Source organism: Platalea leucorodia, assembly GCF_965183815.1.
Source record: "Platalea leucorodia genome assembly, chromosome: 2".
Taxonomy (NCBI): Eukaryota; Metazoa; Chordata; class Aves; order Pelecaniformes; family Threskiornithidae; genus Platalea; species Platalea leucorodia.
In genome coordinates, this window is record NC_138824.1 from 125,729,037 (window position 1) to 125,756,902 (window position 27,866).

The following is a 27,866-nucleotide window of genomic DNA, read 5'->3' on the forward strand; positions in this document are numbered from 1 at the left end:
CTACTCAGAGATGCAGAACATGCCACTAGGAATCACCTCGTGAAAAGTATGGGCCATGATAAGAGAGGAATTGAGCAGCAAAGGTAGGGCCGTGCTGTAGGACAGCCATCTGTCGGCTGCCGTAACCCTGAGATCCTCTGTTCTCCTTTGCCAAGCCTCTGCCTCCTGCATTTTAACTTTCCAACTTCCAACTGGAAAAAATAGGACCAATATTTTAGTGTAATCCCTTTATACCCCTGAGTTTCCTAAGCTTCAAATATCCAGATTTCCTACTAAAGCTTTAAGTCTTCTTTAAGCTCCTTTGTTTTACTTTGCAATCTTTCAGCAGATATTTACAAGCCTAGTTCCAAACAGTGGCAGGGTGATATCAGGTGATTTACAGAACTGTCCTAACAAATAAGATTTATATAGGCAGGAGCCTAGCAGGATTTTCAAAGAGCCTTGGTGCCTAATTCGCACTGGTTTCAATAGGATTAAGGCAAGTAGGCATTTGTCAAGATCCCACCATTCGTTCCTTAAAACCTGGCCCTTTAATTCTTCTTTCAATCGAGTTTATGTCGACCCACTAGAGCTAAAGCATAGGAATGTATACTGAAATGTTAATAATTCATGAATGTTTGTAAAGAGCTGTGAGAGTACAATCTGGAAAGCAGGCATCTTGGGGGGATGTGTTATATTTTCTTCAGGCTTCAAAATAATTGCTTTTGCAACCAAAGCAAAATACAGGTGGAAACTTCTTTGCTCTGCTTTGCACTGAGATCAAAATGTTAGTTACCTGAAAGCCCCAATAGGTGCTCCAATTCTACACTGAGTACTTACTAAGGATTAGGCGGATCCCAAGACCTTGCGTTAGTGACTGGTTTGAAAGAGTAGAGAAAGTGTTTCTGCATTTGTACCTCATTCTTTCTGGAAGGTATCAAATGACTCTTGTTGAATTTAATCTGTTTGAAAATATTCTGTATCTAGGCTTCATTTCTGACTTCATTTCAGCAGGATTTAGTGAACTGGTTATGCAAACTGACTTCAGGCGGTGGATTTCTTGCAAATTAATCACTTACTCCACTATGTTTATATATATGTGTGTGTGTGTGATTTGTAACACACAGTTTGTGGTAGTTACACAATATGATTTCCTCTCTCTGACTGGGAAGGAGGAAAAAGAAAGAGTTACAGAAAAAAAATAAGGAAAAATTAAGAAAAAGCCACGTTCCTGGGTTAAAATTTTAGATAGGTAATCATATGCTATAATGGAATTTGCATGATTTGTGTCTATTTTCATGGCTGAAGGACCAGTTCATCTGAAAAGTAGAGTAGAACAAATGACATAACCTGGCCACGTAACGTGGACATTTGCATACCATAATCTTTGCTTCATTTGAGCAGACCTACAATTTGCTTAACTCCAATGATGTGTCTTACGAAGGACTTAGTATTGTTATTGTTAATGGGTCAATAAATTAGACTGGCAAGAACCTGCCTTGTCTTGTGACTTCCTGAAGAAGCAGGAATTATGTCTTTCTACCAAGAAATGGCTCTATATTTTAGATGGCGTTAGGAGAAAGCAAGCTGATTCCTATAGTATCTGAATTGTTTTTCCTCTGTAAACCAGTGTGCTGCCTGTGCCGTTGCCTGTGTTCAGCGCACTCCCATTGTCTTGCCTCCTGTTGCTTGTTTCATTGCTTCCTTTCCCAGCACCACAAGGGAGATATATCCTAAGGATGTAGAAATAATAATGGTTGTCATCATCGTAAATCCTCATGCATTTGGCTCTTCTCACAGCGGGCACTTCCTCCTTCATCTGGAAGCTCACAATTAGGAAAACAGGAGCCCAGATGGAAACTCTTGGACAATCTCCGAAAAGTGTTTGACATCCTTCTTATTTGTCCTAGCCTGCTCCAGCTACCCAACTTCTTGACATCCTCAGAAAACTCCTAAATGTGCTGAATAGTGTTTGGGGGAGGCTGACAGGAGGTGGAGCAGTCAGACTCAGGACTCTGTTTAACAATCTGTGTGGATTGCTATCTATCTATAGGACACTTGGCCATTCATAAGTTCCCCTAAGCTTTTTTTTCCTTCTTTTTTTCCCTAAGTGCTTGGCTATTTTCAGCACCATCTATGTTCATAGCTGCAGTGTTTCCTACTGCCTTTGGGAGTCTGATCCACACGTTATTTTTAGCTATATTGCTAATTATTATTTTTGTGAGTATAGTGTTTCATTATTCATTAAAGCTGGGGAGACATTTTAGTAATTTCTCAGTAGAACAAATGTGAATTCAGTAACCAAAGTGAGATCTCTGAGTAGGGTTTAAGAGGGCTAGGAAGATTGATCTGGCAAAGAAGGATGGTATGACAAGTGAGGGCTATTGATATACGAAGGAGTGTTACTAAGAAAGCAGAAACAAGCTATTCTCAACATGGACAAGATGCAGGGGGCTGGCTGAAACTCTGGGAGGAACTCTTCAGCTCACCAAGAGAATAAACTGCCAGAGAAACCCAGAGAATCATCTTTGGGGGAAATGTCCAAAGACTGGTAAAAAACACTGCTCTTGCAGGGTGGGTTAAAGATGAAGAAAATCAGCCCTGCTGCAGTGCACAGGGAGGGCCTAGAGGACCCTGGAGATTTCTAATTATTTGCTCTTCAGTGTGTGACGAAGCTGTGCAACGTGAACTGGCCCTTGCTAGCAGAAGAGGAAATACTGCGCATTTTCTGGTGTTAGATTGTCTGTGTTCCCAGTGCTTTCTGTCTGGCTTTGCATGGGATCCTGAGGGAAGAAGTTTCCTATTCCAGAAACTCACAGGTCCTTCTCAGGATGAAAACTCTCTTTCCATATCACATCTGCAGCAGAGCAGAAAGAAGTGGAAGGAGCTCTGTGCACCCTGCCTGCCCAGCCATCCCCTTGTCCTCGCCAGGGGTCCCTTTTCCCTCAACTTCTCTGCCAGGGGGGCTGCTGAGTAAAGCCTTCCACAGGGACGGCTCCTGGGGTGCCTGGATGTACAGTATGGTTGTGCTACAGACGCACCAAATACAGAGCGATCTAAATTGTGTGCCCGGGGTAAACACAGTACAATGCGCAGTGCTTTGAGGCTACTGCCATGCTTCCTGACTGAAGAATGGAAAAAAGCCAGAAGACTTTAGGACCAAGATGTTTAAACCTTATTGAAGCCCTTTTTTAATAGCAACTTAAAGATGGGAAGCCCAGGGAGTGAAAAAAATGGAAAGAAAGAACAGCTTTCCTACAGCAGGAAGCTTAGGAGAAGCTCTGGGTGACTACTTAAATGTGGCTGTGATATACTAGCCCTTTTAAGCCGTGAATCCAAACACTTGTGGCTTTTTTCCCTGGCACATCTATTCAACATGTTCCTTTTGGCTGGAGGTCTTTATAGCACTAACTTAAGAGTGTCCACAAAGGGTCTATCGCAGCGTGCACTGCAGGCTTGCCTCCCCCCTCCCCCTTTTTCAATAGGGCTGTGTACAGTAGAGGAGCAAAGTAGGAAACAAAATGGCTTGAAGCCACATGTGCATTTCCCATAGCTCAGTGCCAGTCTCTAGGACAAGTGATGAAGCCCTGAGGCTACTGGGTCTGGTGTTCAGCTGCCTGTGGCCCCAAAGGATCTTTCCAGTCAAAGCCATGTCTGTGCTCTGGTGACAACCCTACCTGAAGGATGGGAGAGGGGTATGGCACAACATTACGCCTTTGGCGCTGTGCCACTCAGGAGTGACAGCTGCAATCGCAGGCCCGATTCATCAGTTTTACAGACCTTGGAAAGCACTGAAGTTACACAAACTGGGCATTGTCTCAGGCAGTCAAGCCCAGGTTCCTGGGTGAAAGAAGCTGTGTCATACAGGTCCCCTCTGGAGACCTTTTCAGGTTCTGACAGACACTTATGCCTCCTTTCAGGATGTTCTCATCCTGCACTGACAGGAGGGAATAGATAAGAGCACAGCTTAAATATTATACAATGCTTTACCTTGCTACAACACCATGCATTTGAGACTCTTGCAACACCACAAATACTAATTTGATTAGGTTCAGAGTCCTTCTGGAACATATCGATGTCTCCTCTTGCAAGTTGTTTGGAGCAGCAGACGACAGAGGTCTTGTAAAAATTATCCCTAGTGAAAATGTCATTGAAATCAATGAAATTACACTCCACTTTCACCATCCGACATTGCATTTCGCATTGAACTTCCAATAAGATCTCAGTACAACTGTTTGTTAATAAGCTGTACAAACTTTGGGATAGGAGGAACAGAGAGAGATGGTCTAGGTCTTCTCATACTTTGCTGTAAGTCAGCAGTATCTAAGAGCTCATAGTGGGACCAGTGACCCGTCTCCTGCATTTGATATCTTAAGAGTAGGATTAACTCTTCCCATTCTCACTTGAACTAGTGACTAAGGAGGGAGGAGATACAGGATCTCTCTCCTTCTTTCTCTGCTTGTACTTTAAACACATAAAGAGAACAAGAAATAAGTGTAGGCCGAGAGTGATTTCACAGAATGTTTTCTATAAGGTCACTGGCATCCAAGACATGCTGTTGCTGTGAGGAATTCTGATCCATAAGAGGGGTCCAGGTCTTACCCATTGCTTGTGGTGAGTTCATACACATGCTGTCGTGAGAGCCCTTGCAGAAGATCTGCGGAGCAAACATCAGCGCCAATGGTACCACTGAAGTAAAGGTGGGTGGAGAGAATGGCCAGGACAAGCCAGAGGAAAAGGTACATGTGGACGCATGAGGGCAGTCTCTGGGTCAATCAAGCCCAGATGGGCATGAAGATCCACAACACAAATCAATAAACTGAGCTTCCGTGAAGATCAGAGCCAGCACTCAACACCATCATTCTCTGCCTCCAGCAGCAAGGCTGACACCCTGTCCTAGTGGAGCTGGGGCTGGTGTTAGCGGGGTCAGGTAATGCCATGGAGCAAGAAGCTGAGCCAGCTGAGCCAATCCTGGCTGGTAAGGAGAGGCCATGTCACCGAGACCTGTTGAACCTATTGGAATCAGAAGCTGTGAAAAAGCCAGCTGCCCCAGTGAGGAGATGGAGTGCACTAATAGTGTACTAATAGGTAGAACCCTTTGCTATGTATTCCTGCCCTTTGGGGATACGAGATCCTGGTACATACACAGTTCAGCTCTGCAGTGGGGTTGTGGGATTGGTTTAGCTGGAACAAAAGCTGAAGAGTTTATGAGAGAGAATATCTTAGGCGGAGCTGTTTTAGAGCAAGTTTATCAAATTACGTAGACTTGCAACTCTGGTTACTTGGGTTTTGCTGGGGGCAGCTCTGGTGATTTGAAAGATTGTACTCTGCTCCTTGGGGAATGGGGAAGCTGTTGGCTAAAGGTGGTGCTGTGGGTTAGGCTCTCTTTCAGGAGATTAGAAAAACAAAAGACAAAGATCTGACCAGGAGGCTAATGAACAGTAAGAAAGCCAGTACTGACTTTACTGTCCTTGCCAGATCCTGAGCAAGAATCCTGGTTGCTACCTTCTTCAGGTCACCCTGTCATTTCAGGTGGGATACACACCCCTGTCCCCCCTGAACTTCAGTTGCTCTATGTGGCTGTGGGCACAGGTAGCAGCTACAGCAGTTTCACCCCAGCAGTAGCTGCAGTTCAAGAGGAGAGAGACCTTTTCTTCTTTGTGCAGGTGCTACGTGTAAAGAAGTGGGGGGTGAAAGGTCTTGTAGAAGCATCACTGTCCAGATGCTCTGTGGAGCAGAAGTTCATTGCAGAGCAGTGTGGGTAGACAGAGGAGGCTGGTGCACAGCCAAAGCATTTTCCTCATTGAAGCCCTAGTTGACGTGAGCATGGCTGATGGGATGGTCTGTGATAATTGAACAGGATATTCATGAGAGCACCTTGCCTCCCCTGCAGCACCACAGCAAAACTTCAGGTTTCAAGGGCAGAGTAAGCATCGCCCTTTACATTTTACAAGTAGGATGACACAGAGCTACAAGTGAAGGACTGAACAACCTTCATTCCCCACCTGGATTTCCTCTCTCAGATCTCCCTGCTGCCTTGGAGAAGCTGCTCCATCTCGCTTCCCCCCTCCACTGTCCAGGATGGGGAAGGAGCAGGAAAGGCTCAGCCCAGAGCTGTCCCACATCCAAATCAGCCTGCTGACTGACAGGGCCAGCTCCCCAGCAGGGCACTCTTGAGAGGCTGATGCAGGGTCCTTGGGACCACTGCTAGCCCAGTGCTCATGGACATGACAGCCAGGGTTGTACAGCGGGGTGGCATGGGCCAGAGAGAGCACTGCCAACACCTCTTTCAGCTGTGGCACAGTCAGTCATGCAGATCTGCTCCAGGAGACCCTGCTCGGCTATTTAGCTGCCTGTTTTCTCTTGGTATTTCCCACTGTCATGCCGTTCAGATGCGGATCAGTGATTCTCTCTCTCTGTCCCTTGCACTCTCCCTTCCTCTGTATTGCATCTCTGTCATTGTGCTTCTTATTTATTTGCCTCTCTTCCATTCAGCGCCTTGGCTTTGGACAGGTTTTACCTATCTCCCCTCCTTTCCTTTTCTCCTCTCCATTTAGTTCCTTTGTTCTCATTCCTTTCCTTCTCTGCCTTGAGCTCTGTCTTCTCCCTCCCCTAGCCTGACGCCTTACCAGACCAGCTCCTCGCAGTGCCCCTTCTACCCACCCTGGGTTTCAGCCCCACACCTCCCCTTCTCTGCCCACCCCTGCAGTGGGAAAGCCTGGGGCTGTGCTGGGGGGGGAGAGGTCGCTGCTGTAATAGCAGAGCCCACCCTCGAAGCAGCTCCCCAAGCCACTGGGAATTAGTCTTTGCCTTGCTTTCCCTAATTGCTGGGGATGTTTGTTTGACTTTAATGAACTTGCAGATGCTTTGTCAGAAGATAATTGCCCCCATTTCCAGTGACATTAAAATAATAATAATAATAACAATACTACTACTAACAACAACAACAACAACAACAATAATAGAACAAATACAGCCCTGAGCTTACCACCAAGCAGGGAAGGAGCTACTTGATGCTTAGCTCTCTCTCATCACTAGGTTGAGAGATTTCACGGTGTTGGCAGTCACTACCTGAAGGAGGTACCAGAGGAGATTCAAAGTTAACAGGCAGGTTAAAAAGAAGATTCAGAGACTCGATGGAGTTGGGGCTTGAGACTTTCATTGTTATTCTGCTGGCTGCAAAAACCCTGGGCGAACCAGCAAGGAGCATAAGCGGGTGCTGAGCTAGTGACAGGGCCTCAGTCTAGTTGCCCATAGACTGATGGTTCTAGCATGAAATTCCTCACAATTTCTAGGTGCAACCAGGAAAGGTCAAGGTAACCTCAGAGACCAGCAGTAGAATAACTTGTAGTATCCCTGCCTGCAGTTTAGAATCCTCCCTCAGGTTGGGGAGAAGTAGGGATACTTCCCATCACCAGAGCTGGGTGCAGCCCTGTGTTCCCATGGAGGGAATGGGGTAGGAGCTGCAGGACACAAGCTGCTGCTTCTTGTGGAAATGGGTCTAGAGACCTTGCATAACCCTGGACTCTGGGGAGGCTCAGCAGCTGCCTGCACCAGATCTCAGGGAAGCACGTCTGAGCTGTAAATTAGCCTTTGGCCCTTGTCTGCAGCTAGAGCAGAAGCAAATGTGTCCAGCCCTCATGGGGGCAGGCACTCTGAGCCACCAGTGGGTAATAACAATTCCCTGAAAATTTTTGTGGAGTCCAAAACTAAGCAAGCAAGGAAAAGAAAGAGAGTGAGAGAGAAAAGGGAGGGAGGGAGAGAGATCAGTAATTCAGTGTTTCATTACCTGCTCATGGTCAGTAGACCTTCAGAGTCTGAAGGTGTTACTTTAAAATAATTCACATAGCAGCAACCGTCCTTGCCCGAACTGGACCACACAAACCACATAGTTTGACCCTGGATAAAATTTATCTTTAGTCCAGTGACATCCAAGCTTGCATTTCTGTCTAAGCCCATCTGCAGTAGAGATCACATATTCTTTGAATGGACTTTTCTAATCAAAGCATAGTTCAAGGGAAATTTTTCACCTGGTCCTTTTGCTGAATTTCTTCAACATCGTCTATTTTGGGAGTGGATTTACACTGTCAGCTTGGATACCTTCCTGCTTCATTTCCAGGCTTTGGTCCCTTGATCTGAACTCCTGCTGGCTGGCTCCTTCTGGAGTGACACAAGTATTTCCCTCCAAAAAGGAGACTAGGCACAACTGACAGCACAGTATGTGCCAGGATCCAACCTGAAGCAAGAGCATAGATGTTGATCGTGCCAAACACCCAAGGCCTTCAACACAGTGCACACAGACCTTGTGCCCTCAAGTGGCCTCACACCCTTAGGCCATACCCCAGGAAATACACATGCCCTTGACATTAACTATAAAAGCACCGCCTTAGCAAGCTGCAACCCGGTCCTGTCTCTGAGACTTTGGGTGCTTTGAATTGAAAGATGAGTGAACGCATTCAGTGCCCCACAACCACTGAAGTGCTCCACAGAGCCCAGATCAGACCCAAGGCAAGTGCTTTTCCCCAGTGACATCCATGAGCCACTCTGCTCCAGAAAGCATGAGTCCTGGGCATCAGCCAGTTTACATCAACTTCAGGGGCAAGGCTCTTCTTTCTTTCACCCAGCCTGCAACAGCAGTATAGGCAGTACTGAGTGCTTTTCTTCATTTAACCACTGGAGCTATAGGAGCTTCAGGGTGGTAGATGACACCATGGTTGACCACCAGCTTAACAGAAACAGGTTGACAAACAGAAGGGAGAGTCACAAAACAAGCGAGGAGAGTATAATGGATTTATTGAGAAGACACACTAACTAATAGCTAAATAGGTCTAGCTTAGATTATTTTCTACCTCTCTTCTCAGTCACGATACACAAGTGAATAACTTCCATCCATCTGCCTGACCATCATTAGCTTATTCCATTCCAGGCACCATAAAATAGAGGGGAAATTTCCTATGTGTGAGAGGATCTTGTAGAGGAAAGGATGGAAGCTCCATTGTTAGAGGATTTGAAACAGGAGAGCTGAAACCCTGCTAGTTATACCCTGGGGAACCATCTTTCATAAGCCTTCAGAGAGATGAATTAACCTTTTCTCTCTCAAGGGTGTTTTACCCACCATCACCATCATCATCCTGGGAAAAAACGGAACTCTGTTTGTTTCCTCGCCTTGCAGACAGGTTGTGCTGAGAAGTGCCATCCTCTAGCCAGGTGTCTTCACACCATTTAACTGGGTTAAAAAAAAGCTGTTCTCTGTGCTAAATTGCTTCCTCACTTCACAAGGCGTGAAAGCCTTTTCTCTCTCTCATGTGTCCATGCTGCACTCCTTCTGGGGAGACAGCTGGTCTTTTTTTTAATGCATTCTGCTCCTTAAATGCCGTCTCTGAGACAAATCAGGTCATGTAGAGCCAGGCTCACTAAAGCATTGAGGTGACTCAATCCTGTGAAATCAATGGGAGTCAGGTGCCTAAATTTCTTTGAGTCTGGGCCCAAGTGACCTTGAATAATATCAGTAGGAACATACATTGTGCTCTCGTCAAGATTAGAGCAGGGGCTGAGATGCACCTTAACCCCACAAGTACCACAGGCGATCAGTTGGTTCAGCACTACTTCACCTAGCCGACTGAAGGAAAGATTTCCACGCATACCTTAGCGCATGTGTCATGAGAAAGAAATGACTTGGAGTCCCTGTATCTTTGCATGGAGAACATGGGTTGTTGGTTTTTTTTTTTTTCTTAATAATCGGGTATCGTATTTCCCTTGGGTTGTGAAGCGGGTTATTGGTAACTGTCACTGGTCTTACGGATGTCCAGGCTCTGGCCAGTATTGATGCCTCCTCTGGTGAAAGCTATGTAAGTCCTAAATCTGGGCTCGTGGCACATGGGTTTCAGAATACCAGGAGATGGCAATGTGAATCGAAGGGCTCTGGGATTTGGTGTCATGCTAAAGGGGAGCTCCTATCTAAGGACAGGAAGGAGCAGGATACCAGGATGATGACTGAGTGTACAGCAGCCTGATCCTAGGATGAACATTGAGGAGGCTGATGCGTGCTATATATTGGCGGGCAGAGAAACACCAGGAAAGCGAGAACTATAGAGAGGGGCAGAGGAGACCATATGACATTGAAAGACCTTTTAATGGAACAGTAAGTTCTTTCTTGATCTCTCCATTCCAGCATCCAAAATCAAACCTATGTGATTATTTTTCCGAGGCCAGGCAATGAGGTATACCACAAGAGACAAGCAGACAAACAGCAAGCAAGGACCAAAGCACTCAGTCCCCTCTTTCTTGCTCTTTGCCTATGTGTGGCTGCAAACACATGGAACATCTGGAAAACATCTAGTTTCTCCATTTCTCCTTTCCTGACATACCAGCATACGGGACATTTAGAAGGGCCTGGAGGTTATAGTAACACTTTCTTCCTTCTTTGCCATATTTTGACCCCTCTGTAAGCTGTGGGTTTGGAGATGGAAGGTGGAAAGGTAGCCAGAGATCAGAAATCTTCTTGGAGTCATGGCTCCATGCAATTTCTACATTCCTAGTACCTAAGAACTAACCTCTGCCCTACCTGTTTCTTAAACATTAATTTATTATCTCCTGCTCTCTCAGCTATGTGACAGCAAGGAAAGTCTCACTTACAGGAACAGTCTGCCTGGGAAGGGATGTCCTAGAAACCTGGAGGTGTGGCAGACAAGCAGATGGAGATGGTGAGAGGATCATCCCTCTAGGACTGGAAAGATGTTGTGGGCTGTGTAGAGACAGACATAAAAACTTATCAGTGTGTTTCATGAAGAAACCAGTGTTTCAATGTGCTTTGCACACTGGCTTCAGTGGGTATGTGAGGCTGGTCCAAATAAAAAAATGGACATGTTTGACTATGTATGTCCTTTTATACATCCATATAGCTATATATCCACCAGCCTCAGTGATTTCAAGTCCTTCTGCCATTGAAGGTTCTATGATTTGTTTCACACTAAATGAAACAGAGGACATTTGCTCTATGTAAAATGACAATACATTGCATGCACACTTACAATATCATGAATATGTCAATATTAAGTATTAGTATGAGTTTACTTTACACACAAATGTGTAAATGAAGGGTGTGTGATGGAGTATTAATATATGAAACCTGTCCTTACCAGACCCGATTCCTGGCTGGGAGCTCTAGATTCTGAACAAACACTAGTAATAATAGTCACTTTATTCCAGCCACAATAGTACAACCAAGATGTCATACACACATGGCAGATAGATAAGACAGACAGATTTCTTGTTTTCCACTGAGGTGCTTTTGAGTACATCCTGGCAGAGCTGACTCACCCTTTTAGCTTTCCAAGGAAGATAAATTGCTTTCCAGGAGCTTCACTGTATACAGGTTATTTTTGAGCAGCATCCTTAATTAAGGTTTATCTGCTGTGTGCGTAATCCATAGATGAAGAGCCCTTGTCTTTTTTTGTGTGAACAGAAGTTTCCCTCTGAACAATCTGTTTCTCACCCAACCCATTGTTACACAACGTGACACACATACTATGCAGATACCGTGTCCTACCCTAGAAGGAGCTGCAGGCCAGTAGCCTGAAAATAAGTCATTTCAAATGCCTGGGATGCTTCAGTGGAGAAGGACTGAATAGAAATGGGATTCCTGAGGGCCACAGTTGGCACAGACAAACTATTAGTACATTTCTTTCATCCATGACCTTAAACTCCACCTCTGCCCCAGCCTCTTGTTTCTTATCTTTTATATCTGAAATTATGCTGAAAGCACCCCATTGGAAATACATTTCACAGTTGCAAACCTTGCGATCTGGCAAGGACTCAAACTGATGTCATCCCAACTGGGATGAGAGGACAGTGATGTCATTGGAATAGCAAAGGAGGCTTTTAGCTCTGTAAGGGTGTAGGTGCAGGTGAGAGGTTTCAGTCTGACCTCCCTGGGGAGAAAAAGTGCTCTCCCATTCCCTGCCAGGTAAAGGGCTGGCTGGCAGTCACAGCTCTCCACGAGTTCATCTGTCAGCATAGCAGGAGAGCCAACCCCGCGGCTCGCTGCGCCCTGGCCTCCTGCTAGCAGTGGGAAGGAGATAAGCCTTCGCAGGGCTGCATAGCCCAGGTAACAGGGTAACTCCTCTGGAGTCAGAGAGGCACGCACGCAGCAGGCCGCACTGCAGAGTAGCTGACCTGGTTGGAGCAGGAGGGAGAGCAGCAAGGCCATTGGCAAGAGACGTCTCCCTTCAGTCAATGGTTTTCATCTTTGTCCAGGGATTAACAATTTTGTCACATTCACTAATGGTTTTGCAGGAATCGGGCATATGGGACTGGACCTTTAGGGTCTTGTAGTTATGTCTAAATTGTCTTTCCAGTCTCCCAGTCCTGCTGCTGTTTGAAATTGGCCACAGTCCTTAGGGAGAGAGAGTGAGAGCTAGGGCATCTAAGTGTTATACAGTGCTATAAAGGAGTACCTAGTCTATTTTCACGTTGCTGTGGCTACAGTGTAATGCAGGCATACTCAAGCTCTCCTTAAACCAGCTAGTCCAGGTATCAGTAGTTATGTTGCCACAGCAACACAGGACTTACTGCAGGCTGCTAAACTTGCCTAAGGAGCAGGATGGATGAGCCTGTGCAGAGCTCTGCACTACCCTGGCTGGATCCCAGCTGCTCTGTGAACATGGTAGTTTAAAGGTCCTTCTGGTTTGTTTCCATTCCCTTGTGCTGAAATAGGCTGAAAAGCTTACCGCAGATGCTCAATAACGTAGCGCAGAGTTAGCTATGCAAGTGAAAGACATACATGAATGGTTACCGCATGCTAACATCTGCATCGTCTTAACACATAACCATCACCTGCTCTCCGACAAGCTGAGACAAACATGAAAGCCCACTTTCCGTACCACGTCACTTTATGCACTGAGGGAAGTGTAGACGTAACTGCTCAGCTGTGCCCCTGTGATAGCTACAACATCCATTTTGTCCCTGGACATGATCAGAAGCACAAAAACTCCTTGTGCTGAATTCTGTGTATTAATATCAGTTGCATATTCATTCACAAGCTTTTTTACTTGCACAAAGCAATCTGCATAAGCATCCTGGCGCCTAGTCTCCTCCCAGCCTTACTTCCTGCTGTATGCAGACCCATCCTCACCCCTGCACAGCTGTGTGGAGCCGCTCTTTTCCTTGATGATTTGGGGCTGCTCCTTCCTTGGCCACCATACCCACTCAAGCTCACCCCCGTTTACCTGGGGAACGATCCCAGGTGGGCACCAGTGCTAGGGTGGGGGATCCTGTGCTCACTGGGGACCCAGGGAGAGATAGTGGGTACCACCTCTGGCATGCCAGCGGCCAAGCGTTCGGTTCACTGGCACAGCTTTGCTCACACGTGTGTGCCTGACCCTGTCTCACGCTGTGGAAATGATGACTTCCAGTCTGTTTCCCAGTGATCGCTGCCAGTGTGGCCGGTCCTCTCTCCCCCTCTTCACAGGCATGGTGTTTCCAGTGCCACATCTGCGTGCTGCAGTGGCTGCTTCTCCCTTATTCCTGCTGTGCTCTTTTTGAATGTATTTATAGGCTGTCCCCTCTCTCTGCTCTTCTGGTCCTGGGCCTTTCCCCAGATGGCACCTCTCAGTTGCAATGGCCTAAGGAGTGCTTTCCTCTTCCCACCCAGGAATAAACGCTTGCTATCTTTCTCAGCCAGCTCGTTTTCTTTCTTTTGTGACCTGAGCCAGTGTTGGAAACCAGGTGCAGACAGCAAAGAGGCCAGTGGCTCTGCTTCCGAGTAGCTCTTTTGAATGCTTCCCAATGGGAATATTAATAGAACAGTGTCCTTTCATCAATATGCAGCTGAGCTGTTACTTGCCCAAGGGCTGCTAAATTATTGGGGTGAAGCATCGTATGTCCTGTAGATTCAGCTGAACGTTATCTATCTGCAGCAGACCAGCATGAGGCACGGGCTCCGTTTTGGTCCCATTTAAGACTCTCATGCATGGCTTAAGTCTAAAAAACATGGCGAATGCCTGTTCTTTGTTGCAAGGCTGAATTCCCCCCAATAGTCAGAGAAATAATAATAATCTGCTGGAATCAGAAAGGCTGATATCCATCTGCCTATTATTCCTTCACTGAAACCATGAGTGGGGAGCAAAGTGCTTGGGGTGCTTGCAGGCAGGGCATTTGTGTGGAGTATATCCTGTGAGTATCTGTGTATGTCTGACAGCATGCATCTGCAGTGGGGCGGGCAGCAACACTATTCTCTGTTGGCAATCCTGAGCCAAAAAGCTATAAAGGACAGAACACTTGGTGTCATTAGAGTCACACACCTGTGAAACAAGGTGTCATTAAAAAGAAACAAAGACTTGAAGGCAAAGGTGGATTTGGAAGGACTGTGAAAATCCCCCTCTGGAGAGTGTTTTGAAAATGAGTAGGGGAAAAAATCTGTGCATTTCAAAATGGATGGGAAAATAAATCATAGGAATAGAGACAACCCAGCTGGTGCAAGCCTTTCCACACAGCCAAGGTGCTCTTAGCATTGCTGACGGAGATGATGAGGTGCTTTAAATTCCTTTTACAAACACTCCATGTCTGCCCAGCCCTAGGATGAAATTAGAGCCACCTGGCTTCAAACCCATACCAAATGGAAAGGCTGCTTTGAAACTTTTCACTGGTTGGCAGGAGGGGGAGGTGGGACATTCCCAATAAAAGCAGAGCCTGGGCTGCACCTGGAGAGATCTTAACTTATCTCCCTGTTTTCTCCTCTGCCCTCCTCCCCTGTTCTTCTTCAAAGGTTGAAAAAAATGAGGACGGGGACCAAAAGATCGAGCAAGATGGCATCAAACCAGAAGATAAAGCTCATAAGGCAGCCACCAAAATCCAGGCCAGCTTCCGTGGACACATAACAAGGAAAAAGCTCAAGGGGGAGAAGAAGGGAGATGCCCCGGCATCTGAGACTGATGCCACCGACAAGAAGGAGGAAGGCCCTGCTGGCGGAGCAGCTGAGAACAAAGAAAGCGAGGCTCCCACTGCCACAGAAGCAGCCGCTGCTGACAGTGCCCAGCTGGAGGAGGGCAGCAAAGACAGCAGCGCACCAGCGGAGGAGAAAAAAGGGGATGGAGCCGCCGACACGGGCTCAGAGCAGCCAGCCCCACAGGCTGCCACTCCTGCTGCCTCCTCGGAGGAAAAGCCTGCTGCTGCCACTGCCGCCGAAACGGAAAGTGCCACTAAAGCTTCCACTGATAACTCGCCGTCCTTGAAGGCTGACGAAGCCCAAGACAAAGAGGAGCCTAAACAAGCCGACGTGCCTGCTGCTGACACCACTGCCACCACCACCCCTGCTGCAGAGGATGCTACTGCCAAGGCAACAGCGCAACCCCAAATGGAGACAGTGGAGAGCAGCCAAACCGAAGAGAAGACAGGTGAGTGAATGCCTCGCTAGGGATTGGGCCTCTCCAGAAATGAATACCTCCCTTGGTCTCTTGGGGATGCATCTGAGGTTGGCCAGCAAGAGCTGGTGTGGGGGTTAGAGAGAGCGTTAACAAGGGAATCCCCTTGCTGGGTTTTAGGGGTGGAAGGAGTTGCATGTTCTTGCTTAACGCCCTTTTCCCTGCTTCCTGTCAGCTTTTGGAAACACCGCACCTCCTCTCAAGGCTCCTGTTCCTCTAGGTGGAGGTGCCATCCAGACCTTTTTTTCCATGGTGGCAGGAGAGTGTCAGCCAGCTGGAAGGCTTGGAGAAGCCTGGGGGAGCTCTGCAAGCTCTGCATATGCTAAAGAGGGTGATGAACCTCCCTGGTCACACTAGCACAGGCAGCTCCAGTGGGACACCAAAACAGCCCGAGCTGATACCAGCTCACTGGTGGCTGCCAGCTTGAGCTAAAGATCTCACAAGAAAAAAGCGCCCTTATACTGCGGGAGGCCATTTAGCCTTGCTGGTGGGATGGTCAAGAAGAAGCCAAAAGGGTCGTCTCTTCCATCTGCTTGTGAATGGATGAGATTCCTGGTACAACCACATCCTAGTCAGGAACATCTTGTTATCAGCATCAATTATAGTTTCATCCACACCAATACTGCTAGCCTCTGTAGCCCACGACAACCATACTTGCATGAAGCTTTCAGATGTGTCAGCTGGGTCAGACCGTGTGGTAAGAGGAATGGGAAGATTAAAGACCCTGACAGCTCAGTGAGTGAGGACAGAAGAGAGGATTGAACGCAAAGAGTCGCTCTAGGAGGTTTTTTCAATTCTTTGGTCTTGACTGTGTGCAACTCTACTTAACTAGTTCCACTGGGAAGAGGCAAAAAGTTTTGAGAGGCAAAAGTGAGCATTTTTGACAGAGACATAGTGTTTACAAATCATAAAGAAGGGCTGTTTTTGAATTGTGATACTGAGCTGGGTAGAAAATGCATCAAAGACCTGAGGATACTTTTGCTCTTGTTCTTTACCTTCCTTATGTTATCAAAGGAAGAGAACATAAACAAAAAAAAGGTAACATCAGAGGTAGGCACCACATGAAACTCAATCAAGAGGCAGTGCCAAGCATAACTGGCCTCCACATTCTTGGGACATTCAGTTGTACAGGGCATTCTGCATTCATTAGCTTGTTGGGGCAAAAATGCAGCATATCACCTTGATATTCATAAACAGCCTGATGTAAATGTTACAGAGCCTCAGCATCCAGTCTTGCACTTACTGATGTTTCTCCATCATTTTATTTGGTCCACTACTTCTTTTCCACAAATTACAATTCTCACTCTAATTAGATTTCTAAGCTTCATAGCTAACTCAGGACTTCAGGCAACTCTGTTCCTGCTCAACAAAGTGGACAGATAGGAGACAACAGATATCCAAAAGGACAGATAAGTACTGGGAGAGGAGCTCATGCAGAACACTTATGATTTAAGGTATAGACAAGGGGAGTGGCCTTCAAGAGCGTGAGTCTAAACTGAATGTACACAACAACAAAGGGTTGGTGGTTTTACCTCCTTTTGTTTAAACATTTCTAGAGATAAGCCTTGAAATTGCATCGTCCAAGTTGGCTTTTTGTTGTCCAGGTCTCCAACCTTTTGTTCTTATTTTGTGTGATGAGTTGAGTGGCAAGATAAGTGTCATGTGATTTGTGAAATCTAATTTGGTACATTGCATGCTGTACTTGTGTTGTTTTTATACTTGGGCAAAGGTATAAACATCAATGGCAAAAATAGGACAGAGTGAATCAGTGTGTTGGGGTCCTCTGTACACAGGATAACGAGTGCTAATTAACTCTTAAATAAGACTTGGGATGCCTTATTCCTAAACAGGAATGGTGATTCTGCTTTGAATTACCATTCTATTTTTATTCAGATTAACCTGCTCTAATGGATAGAGGTAGCAAATTCATAATAGCAGGCTATTTTATTTGCTTAATTTTACCTGTTTTGAGTCATCAGTCATCAAAGGATGGTGTATTTCTATGCAGTATTCTAAATTATTTGCAAATATCTTCCCCATGCTACTGTTGGCTTTAACATCACTTGAAGTGGCCAACCATTCATGGCCACATTGTTTGAAGTGGCCATTTAAATGCATGATTTAATACACGTTTGCACATGATACTGTTACTTATGTAAATATCTAGCCAACAGAGTAAGTTGGAAAATCTACAATCAAATATATATTTAAAAATGAGTTTTCAATGATTGAGTGTTCAAGACCAGTAGGTGCATCTATTATACTTATTCAATATGCATGCAGTAATACTCAAGCTTACTAATGTTTGCAGAAAGCAAACGTGGAAGGTGTGTGGCCACAGTCAAACTGATAGTCTCTTTAAAATGTTAATGAATATAGATTTTTTTTTTTCCTAAATTCCTATTCCAGTATGATATCAGCCTTCCAGTCACAAATTCAAACAGCTGGGTAAGTGCCCCCAGAGCCATCCACGAAAGAAATGCAAAAAAGATTAAATAGGCCTTCTTGTCCATCTCTCTGAGGATGCTGGGTTGTGCTCTGCAATACCCTCTATAGCACAATGTCCAAAATAGTAAGAAGCTGCTTTCTTCTTAAAGAATATCCCACAAAAGAGCATCATCACAGTATAAAAGTTCCAACAGACAGGAAATATTTCATGACAGAAAGCCTATGCTTTCTTTTTCCTATCTTCATCCTATTACTCCCTCTCATCTCCTTAAACCTCTCTGTTTCTCTCTTGGTACTCTTTCCATACATTTAAAGACATTTGCCATGTTTCGACCTTTCTCCCGGTCATCCCCCAGCAAACGCAGCACTGGTGGTTGCTGGCATGGCTGTGATGGTCATTCATGAAAGAGGGAGGGCTACCAAACATCTGCCGCTCCAGTACTCCTCCAGCCTGGGGACAGATCCTCTTTCAGCTTCATCAGTCCCCTTCTCCCAGAAGTCATCCCCTTGGCTTTCAAAGGTCATCTCTTATCGTTTCTGTGATCGAAGACTGGCACAGTAATACGCGGTGTCAGGCTGCCAAAAATAAATCAAATTGGCTCCTAGCCAGTGTCATCGGTTGGCTGGTTGCCATGGTATGCTTGGCTGCTACTACCGTGAGGCGTGCTGACCGTGCTACTTTTGTGCAGTGATGTTCATCTGCCTTGAATTTTACTACAATGGCTGTATCATGTTATCTGTGAATATCTTCCCTGGTGCAAACACAAGCAAAAGGCAAGGGCATTTCATTTATATCCAGAAGAGATTTTTTTCCTTCATCTAGGGGCAGGACAAAAAAAAAAAAAAAAAAAAAAAAAAACAAAAAAACCCACACAAAACAAAAAAAACCACAAAAACAAAAAAAAAAAAAAAAAAACAGGAAGAGGGGAAAGGAATAACTAGCCAGATAAAGAGAAGTGCACAATTTTTAATGCTTAATATTTAATGTTTCTGGAGTGGGGGAGAGGCTGGGTGATTCTTCATACTAGTTGCTAATTCCCCTGAGAGCCCTCAGCTTTCCTTGTTATTCAGTTCTACACACTCTACCTGTCTGTTGGTAATGGCTTAGGAAACGGCTTCAAACAACTATCCTGTATCCAGTATTAGTTGATCTGGAACCCCAGGCATTCCCAGTTGTACGGTAGGGCAGTTTCTAAGCAATCCTCAATGTATCAAAAAGTAGATGGATTCCAACCCGGGTAAGGCATGAAATGAGTCAGTGGGCTTTGTTCAGTGGTAATGAGGGATTGATGCAAGAAGGACAATCTCTTAGTTCTCTTCACGTCTTTTGGTGGGTGACTTGCATGCCAAGAAGATGTTCTCTTATCTGAGCATCCTTGCCAAGACTTATGTTTATAGGCTTTTTTGTTATGGTCCAACTTTTGCCTCTTTGGTGTTGGTATTATGCTTAGAGAGGCTCCCTTAGATGCCAACCTACTCAACAGGACAAAACTCAAAAGTGGTAGGAGGGAATTTATACATTACATATGGATGAGCAGGTGAGACTTATTCTAATCTAGGTTGCATTGGCTTAAATCCGGAGAGTGTCCATCAAAGTTACTGGGAAGAGTCTACATTAGTGCGGCTTTGAAGTGAGATCAGCATCCAGCACAGCAGACTATAGAAGAAGATGGGATACTGTGTGCCTTACGGGGAGTAGAGGAGGTGAATGTCACACAGTGTTAGATTCTCTTTGTACTTTCCCAGGTTTTCCAGTCTCACCTCCAAATTTGGCTAGCTCTCACATCAAAAGCACTCTCAGATTGTCAGGTAAGAATACAACAAAGCCCAGAAATGTGAAAGAGTAAATTGTGCCTAAGGAAACAAATGGATCTTCTTTTGTTGGGAAATGAAGAATGCTTTCTCCTGCTTGATGAAATAGCTTTACAATGGAGCAGTTTCACAGCTGAAATGAAAAATCAGCCAGATGACAATTGCTTTGCATGTAAGCGGGCCAGCAGTTCCCCCAGGGCCCTGTATCCCGCAAGCAAGGAGCACTGGGAGGCACCATCTTCTCTTCCTCAGAGGGAGCAAGTCCCTACAGATCCTTTTTCATGGTTTAGAGTTGAATCCATTCTTTGTTTTCAGTTCAATCAGCATATTGATGGGAGGACAATACTTCCTGCACCTAGGGAGCACTGGCTATATAAAGATTTGGAAAGGGAGACTATGTGTTGTCATGTACCAGCTAGAAGGTACAGCCTGCGCTACACAAGAGGATTGCAGTCGTATAACTAGAATTTTAGCCTTGGCCCATGGGTAGCTGGCATGAGGCAGAACACCCTCACTGCCGTTCCTGTTTCATGGGAGCTTATCTCTGGTGCTACACCTGGCAGCCGAGGAAAGCAATGCAAATACTGTAGTCTTCCCATGACTGCCCCAGAGGGAACAACTCTGAGCAAGCATGCCAGCATTTTCTTGTCTGTAGTACTACTCCAGCAACAAAGTAAGAATATAAATGCAATTTAAGTTACCTGCAACATGCTGAAAGGTGTCAAAGTATGTGCCTAGTCCTCAGTTGCTCTGAAATTTTTAATCTTTTCATTGTGTCTACATGGGTATAAGCATTGCATACATATTTCACGGCCTGCTTTGCATTGGTGCAAATAGCCATGTAATGGGCAGGGTGAGGAAAGTAGAATGTCACAATTTTCCAGAGAACAGGAAACCTACACACAGGTGTAGGATTTCCTCCTCTGTTGCAGTGAAATACTGTCTCTGGTCCCATGTGTGCCTCAGGTCTGCTGTTTTCTAAGGAGATGCAGCTTACCCCGTATAGGTGGGAATGGTGCTAGTGGGCTAGTGGTGAAGCAGGACCTGATCTCTTTTAATGAAATCTTTGGTGGCACTAAGCATATTCACCGAATATGCTCTGGAAAAGGCCTCTTGAGGAGAGCAAGTTAACCAGTTTTGCACCAAGGAGGTACGAGTTCTTTTGGGACCTCAGTAAATGGACACTCAAGGCTGGTTAACTGGTTTATTTTGTGAAGGACGGAAATTATAGGAAAGGTGACAGCAATCTTTCATCCCTCCTGATGTTGGGAACCACAGCTGTTGCAGTATCAGCCGAGCCCCTCCTCGTTGATCCTGGCACGCTGCACAGAGTTCCTGTTCATGGGGAGGCTGGCCAGCCTCACTCTTCATCACATCTTTATAGTATTCTTCCAACTGAACAAAGCTATCAGTCTTGAACCTGTACAACACTGAACTTTCTAGGTGGTATACCAAGGTTTGCTGAGAGCGTTACACTCTTACACACCTCCATAGGAAGGAGCTCTTACAAGCAGTACCTACAGGTGGTAGTGTTTAAGGCGGTGCATACTAATGTCATGGTATGTGCTCATGTTGCATAGTGGTCGCTCATGCTAACACATGGCTCTACAGCCAAGGCCAATGGTTAAACTCCACCTAGATTTTGCTCAAAATCACTGGCTCCTTGTTACAATGTTTTCCACAGTGGCCTGCTACAACTGCGTTCAGATCATCTTCAGAAAATGCTCTGAAATCCCCACATGGGAGGAAGGCTTTCTGCCATAAATGATAACCAAATTTTCTGCTGAGAAGGGCTCAAATAGCAGACCAGTGGACATACCAGCCAGATGGACAATGAAATTTAAGTGGCAGCTGTTTGCTGTAGCTGCCAGCAGTGCTCTGCACTACCACCGGTGTCATCTCTTTAGACTAGGATCAAGTAGGCTGAACTTTTCAGATAGATATAAGCTTGCAGAGTATCAGCTGGGATTTAGAGCTCCAAGGAGCAGTACTTTAAAGGTAGCAGTACTGACTCTGTGGTACAGATGACTGCCATGTGCAGAGGAAAAGGGATTGGGAAAGTTCACCAGGTCAGCACAATCAGATTAGTTGGACATTCCTTGAGAGCTGTATAATAGGTGCATTAATACTGGATTATCAGTGGCAGTACCATGATCGCTTCCAATGCCTGTGGCAACTCCATGGACTCTGGCAAGTTGAAGTTGTACTCCCAAGGGTGCATGCAAATGACTGGTAGAGGAACATAGAAACTGCCAAGCCAGGTCAGACCTAACATCCATTTATTGCACTTCTTGTAGTGGCTAGCACCAAATACTGCTATGGGCAGATTTGGGGTAAACTGCCTTTCTACTACTAGGACTCATCCCTGTCCTCTGCTGCCTAGGATTTGGTTTAACAGTTAAAGTATGATGTATTATCTCTTTTGATACTAATTATAACTGTGGCTTTATGTGACATATATATATAAATGCATAATATCCAATTGACTAAGTGTCAACAGTTTCCCCAACTCTAACCAACTGTACCATCGCCAGAAAGTTCAGCAATTAATTGGCCACCATTGCCTTAAATATCTTTTTGTACTTGTGTTATGTCACAGAAAGAGCAAAAGCTTTTGATAGCTCTACTTTATGCCATTAATTATTATATATAGCATCATATAGTATGCACATATGCACAGAGGGCATAGTATCATAGCCCTTGCTGTTCATCTCTTTCCTGAAGAAAACACAGGCAATGATTTCAATTGCTTTTTATATGAAATGATTCCCATGCTCTTTAGCGTCTTTGTTGCTCTCCTCTGCACTCCCTTTAAATCTGCAAATCTCCTTTATGAGATGGGGTGACAAACACTGTACACATTAATCCAGAAAAGGCTGTACTTGTATACACGTATTTCCAGAAAGGCAATATTTCTTCTTTTGGGAGTTCTATCTCCAGAAAGGCAATACTTCTTCTTTTGGGAGTTCTCCTTTTTGTGAAAGCACTTCACAAATATATTATTCAGCCATATCATGGTCTGTGAGATCGGGCAGTGGCCAAGAGAATCAAAGAAAATGTAGGCACTGACAGGAGGCTTGCAAGTCAAGCCACTGGCATCAGCTCTGTGGGATAGGTTCCACCTCCAGTTCTGGACCTCCAATAGGCCTGTGAAAGACCAACTTATGCAAGCTCAATTTGAACAGGTCTCCAGCCACAATATATTTCTCAAGGCTACATTCATGCTGCAAGCTTGACTTAAATGAGGGCTTCCTCATTCCCTAGCTTTCTTCTCTGTTGGCGTTGAATGTCTTTCAGGCAGAAAACAGAGGAGGCACTTCACGATAATATATGGGGGAAAACTGAATGATGGAGAGTGCTGCTATTGCGTGCTTAGCTGTTCTCTGATGGGGAGTCTGGTCTGGTTTTGCAGGTTACTAGAACTGTGACTTTCTTCCTAGTTCTGTATTCCCTGCTAAGGGCTCCCTTTGCATATCCTTTAGCTCTAGTGGCCTGTGCATATAAAGAGCCTTGGCTTTATCACCACCAAATGTGAATGTGATCTGTGGAAATGTTTCTTTTTTCTTTCTGTGTCCTTAGCAACATCACTGTCAGCATGGGACATTGGAACAGAGCTGAAAAATCTCAGCTGAGGTCCTGGCAGCCAGGAGCCCATGTTGGACACCTGCCCTTTGCAGGACTGCAGAGTAGTCAGGAAAAGAACTACGGAAACCTGGACAGGGCCCAGAGATGTAAAGGAAAATGCTCTTCTCCTAATGACAGGAAAAGTGAGACTCAAGGCTTCATGTAAATAAGCCTTAGATAAAGGTCATAAGGTCCTAATTATCCAGTGTTCAAAGAACCACACACTTTCCAGCTGTACCTTGAGGCAATAGCAAATGAGTCTGCTTTTCATTATGAAAGAAAGCAGAAGGTGGAAGACACTATTCAACCTCTCCATCTTCCTTCAGCAAAACACAGTAATTGGGAATGCTAGTAATGATAACCGGACATTACCTGTAACCTACAGGGCTTAATGAAGAAGAAAATCTCTCTGACATTTAGAAGAGCATCCAAATCCCAATGCTAAAGTGGTGCAGTGCTGCAGAACCATAGCTGACAATGCATTGCACATACAGAGAAAGGGATGGGAAGGCAGGAGCGAGAGCTGTGACCAGTCTGCAGGAGCATTCCCCAGTGCTGCTGACTTTGGCAGAACCATCTTAGCAGCTGTGAAAAATGTTTCAAAGACCTTACTGGATAACCATTTGAAGAGATGGAAGATGGAATAAATTAAAAGTAATTTAAAGTTGGGATGGTGGAAAGTACTTTTAAAGACCCCTTTGCTGTTTTTAAAGGCTTTGGGCACCCACTGATTTGGAAATGACGCAAGCGTCTAAGAGGAAGGTGTGAATGCAAGCTCGTGTGGACTAAATCAATAGCTGCCTAGTTTTCAGATGAGTATAGGACTGCATCCCCTCACTGGGTGTGGGCTTAGAAATGAGGGTATGTATTCCAGCTCAGACACCCTGTGTTACCTATCCCAAAATTTCTCTTCCAAGCTCCCCTTCTTCCTCCCTCCTTCCTCCCATCTTTTACAGCCTGTTTGGAGCCAATGCTCACCAGCTGTAGCTGCAGCTACGGGGCTGAAATCTGAGCCTCACTACCTTATATAAGGCCAGGATTTCTCCTGTAATTTCAGCATCAGTGTCCTATGCAATTCAGAGTAATCTTCAGTCATCAGTGCTGAAACAAGGTATATGCCACAGGAGACCAAGCCCTGGCCTGGAGCCTGCCCTGCTGCACTTCAGAAAGATGTGCGAGTTGAAGCAGTCTGTGGTCTTAATCTACTCACAAATGGTCTGTATGTTTCTTCCCCTGGGAGAGACTCAGTGCAATATTGTAATATTGGTCATCTGCTTTCCCTTGTGGTCTGAAGGGATGGAAATCCCTCGCATTCACTGGGTCTGATCAGAGATCTCCCTTCATTGGGAGACAGCGTGGGCAAACATGGTGCCAGGCACAGGGACTGAACTTGACCTCTTGCCCATGACACAACCTATCCCAAACACACCTAGGGCCCAGCAGGAAGGCAGGGGAAAGAAATGCACAGCACTGCTGCTGAGCAGCACCAGTTCTCTGGATGAACAGCAGACTTCAGTCTCAAGAGATGCTAACCCAGCACTGTTCACTGCACTCAATAAAGAGACACAAAATGAGAAAGAAAGCGTTTCTTTGTGCCTCAAGCTAGAAACCTTCTCATGGCTGAAGCCAAGTGACTGTGAGAAAGATGAATGGAGTCACTGATTTTTACATCAGGGAACAGGGAGAAAATTCCAACTGTTCCTAACTGATGTAGCATGCAACAACTTCTCATCCTCATTTCTAGCAAAACACATACACGTGTTTCTACCAAACAGAAGAGTCAAGCCTAGTTGCAGTTCAAACCACCTCCATGCAGGGCTTCTGAGTCCCGCTGGGCTGAAATTTTTCTGTGAAACTCTTTTTTTCATTAAAGAACCCTTTAATTTGTCAAAGCCAAACATAATGTACCAGTACCAGGAATGATGGGATTTGTAGATTAAAGTAGTAAGAGAAACCTTTGCCTGCTTTTAGAGTAGCTAGCACGTGAGGGTCAGGTACTCCCTGAATGGACAGAAGACAAGATGAGCCCATGCCTTACCCTAGGAAGCTGAAATCCAGTGAGCTTTGCAAGCAAGCCATTGGGCTGCTGGACAAAGTTTCCCCTGATCCCTCCTGCTGGAGCTGTTCCACTTTGTATAAATTATTTATTATTTGCTGGAGCCAGGATGTGGAGTTTGGTCTCCCCCATTCCAGATGAGTGCCCTCACCACTGGTCTACAGAGTCAATGTTTTCCTCTGGCCCAATGAATTTTTAATGATTTATGGAAGTGGAACAGCTCCAGCAGGAGAGGAAGAGTAAGACAGACGTGTTCATTCACGTGGATATCTCACGACATCGCTCTGCGACCAGCAGGCAAGACCTGAGCCAAGGACCTTTACAGCAAATAAAATGAGCCGGAGGACCAGGGGAGATAGCATGAGCATGAAACGGTGGAGTGCCTTTTCCTATGCCTCAGTGCAATTTAAAAGCAAGTTCAGAGCAGCTCAGGCCCGGTGCGTTCACGCCTCAGTTAAGGCCCTCTTCTGTCACAGCCATTGTCAAAATGATGGTGCCCAAGGCAAAAGTATGGGCTGCTCCACCTTGGCCAAAAACTTAGAAACTCTTCAAGTGGGAGCTGTGGTAACTCACAGCCTCTGTGGACCTGTGCAGAGCTGGGCTTCATAGCAGCTTTGGCTACGCATGCGATAGTGGAGGAGCGGCTACTGCTTGGCCCCACAGCCGAGGCAGGGCCACCTTGGGTTGGCGGTGTTAGCAAGGGGACAGTGCTGAACTGTCCTTTGATGAGGGAGAAAAGCCTTGTCATTGTAGGCTAGCTCAGCAAAGGGCTGTCTTACCACCCCATAAGGGTACTTTTTTTCCACCATAGTGGACAGTACTGAGGACCTTTGCCTTTGTCGTTGACGACCCGGACATACCTGCTACTCCGGGGTGTTAGGTGATGCAACCTGGCCTCGTGCCCCCACGGCACGGCCAGCTGTGCACAGGGCTTGGGGCTGCCTCGCTGTGCCCCTACAAGGTCTCCGCAGCATTTGCAGCTGCCCCGCCGGGTGCCCTCATGTCAAGGCTGAGCTCATTACCCGCCTGATTGAATTGTTGTTGCGAAAAGCCAATTAAACCGAGATGGCTACTGTGGGACAACTGCACTGGTTCTCTTGGTGCAGCACTCAGAAAGTTCAGAGGCTGGAAGTCCCTCCCGAACTGGGAGAAGGTTGTTTTAAAAAAAAAAAAAAAAAATTCCAAATCTGAATTAAAATCAGAATTACTGATGCTAGCTGCTGCCACTTTCACAGGGAAGACTGCCACTGGCAATGAGAGCACTTGTGAAAGGTTTTCCAGGCAGGTCCCTCCTTCCTTCCTGCTGTGCAGCTCGGCTCTCTGAAAACGGCAGCGCCAGGCGCAGGGCTGCCCTACACCTTCCTTTCCTCTCGGGCTGAGCACTTATTGGTCAAGCAGCACCACACCTCTGGTCGCAGAGATTTCTTGGGGAAGAAGAGGCGACTATGCAGTCCAACCTCCCACCTTAAGTCAAGCTGTGGCTTTTCACCTACCAACCTGTAGGCTTTCTCGCAGGCACCCAAAGGATGAGGTGACAGAGCAAGGAGGATCTGGCCTTTGCAGTGTGAGCTGTGGAAAGTGTCCAGCTGCCCACAGCTTTGCAGGATGGGTGCTGTGACTCCTGATCTTTCCATCCCTGGAGGGCTGTGATTAAACAGTCCCAGACAGGGGATTTTGGGCAGAGGGGAGGATTGCTCTGCACCAGCAATGCCACTTTGCGTTGTCTTGAAGTGGGGGTTTCCCCACAAGTGCTCATAGTTCAAAATGCCTCTTCCTATATCCAGGCCATTATAATGCGTGTGATGACCTCCTCCTGTTGAAATGAAAAGCAAAGGCTCCCAGGAGCTTCAGTGGGTAGAGCATTTAAGCCTGAACTGCCTCCCAGAGAGCAGCAGCTGTGTTTCAGTGCCCATTCTGCACAAAACACATTGGGATCCTACGTGTGTGCACACCAGCTGTATGCATGGGAAATATTAGTAATATCTTTGATGCAAAGAGCTGGTGTTGGTGTTGCAACTGCTGGGGACAGTTATCAACAAGATGGCTGTGGAAGGGCTGACAACAGGCACTTAATTCATTTTAGCATCCAATTTGCAGAGCCTTCGTGTATGATGATGGACAGAAACAAACTAATGATCTCTAAATGAAATTTCTCCTTCATTTAAACACAAAATGGGAGGATGGCAAAGGGAAGAAAAAGAGACATTTTATGTCCTCTCCTTGATTGTAATTCCCTGCCTTCAGCTAGATCAATATCATTTCTGCTGGAGATGGAGGCTGCCTCTGGTTTCCATGGCAATCTGGTTGTTGGAGGCTTGCAGGCTCCATGAATCCCCAATTTATCAGCCTTCTAGGCTTTAATAATGGAGACCAGCAGCCAGGCAGCTTATGAATGGCACATGTCTTTTGGGCTGGGGGAAGGGAGGCGGGAGCGTGGTTTGTAGTAAGAGCTGCAGCAATTTGTTTTCCTGCCACTGACAGCTGAAGGGGGAGGAGTACGAGGGGAGGAGTGGTGCATTAATTCTGGA

At 45.9% G+C, this 27,866-nt stretch overlaps 1 protein-coding gene across 1 annotated transcript in view; it reads left to right on the forward strand.

Annotated features, from left to right (window-relative positions):
• The window catches only part of GAP43 (growth associated protein 43), a gene marked incomplete at both ends in the record, with an annotated part of 55,511 nt that overhangs the window by 17,412 nt on the left and 10,233 nt on the right, over positions 1–27,866 (forward strand). The window contains one exon of the mRNA XM_082334530.1: positions 14,744–15,371. Coding sequence (XP_082190656.1) covers positions 14,744–15,371 — 628 coding nt within the window. The remainder of the gene's footprint in view (positions 1–14,743; positions 15,372–27,866) is intronic.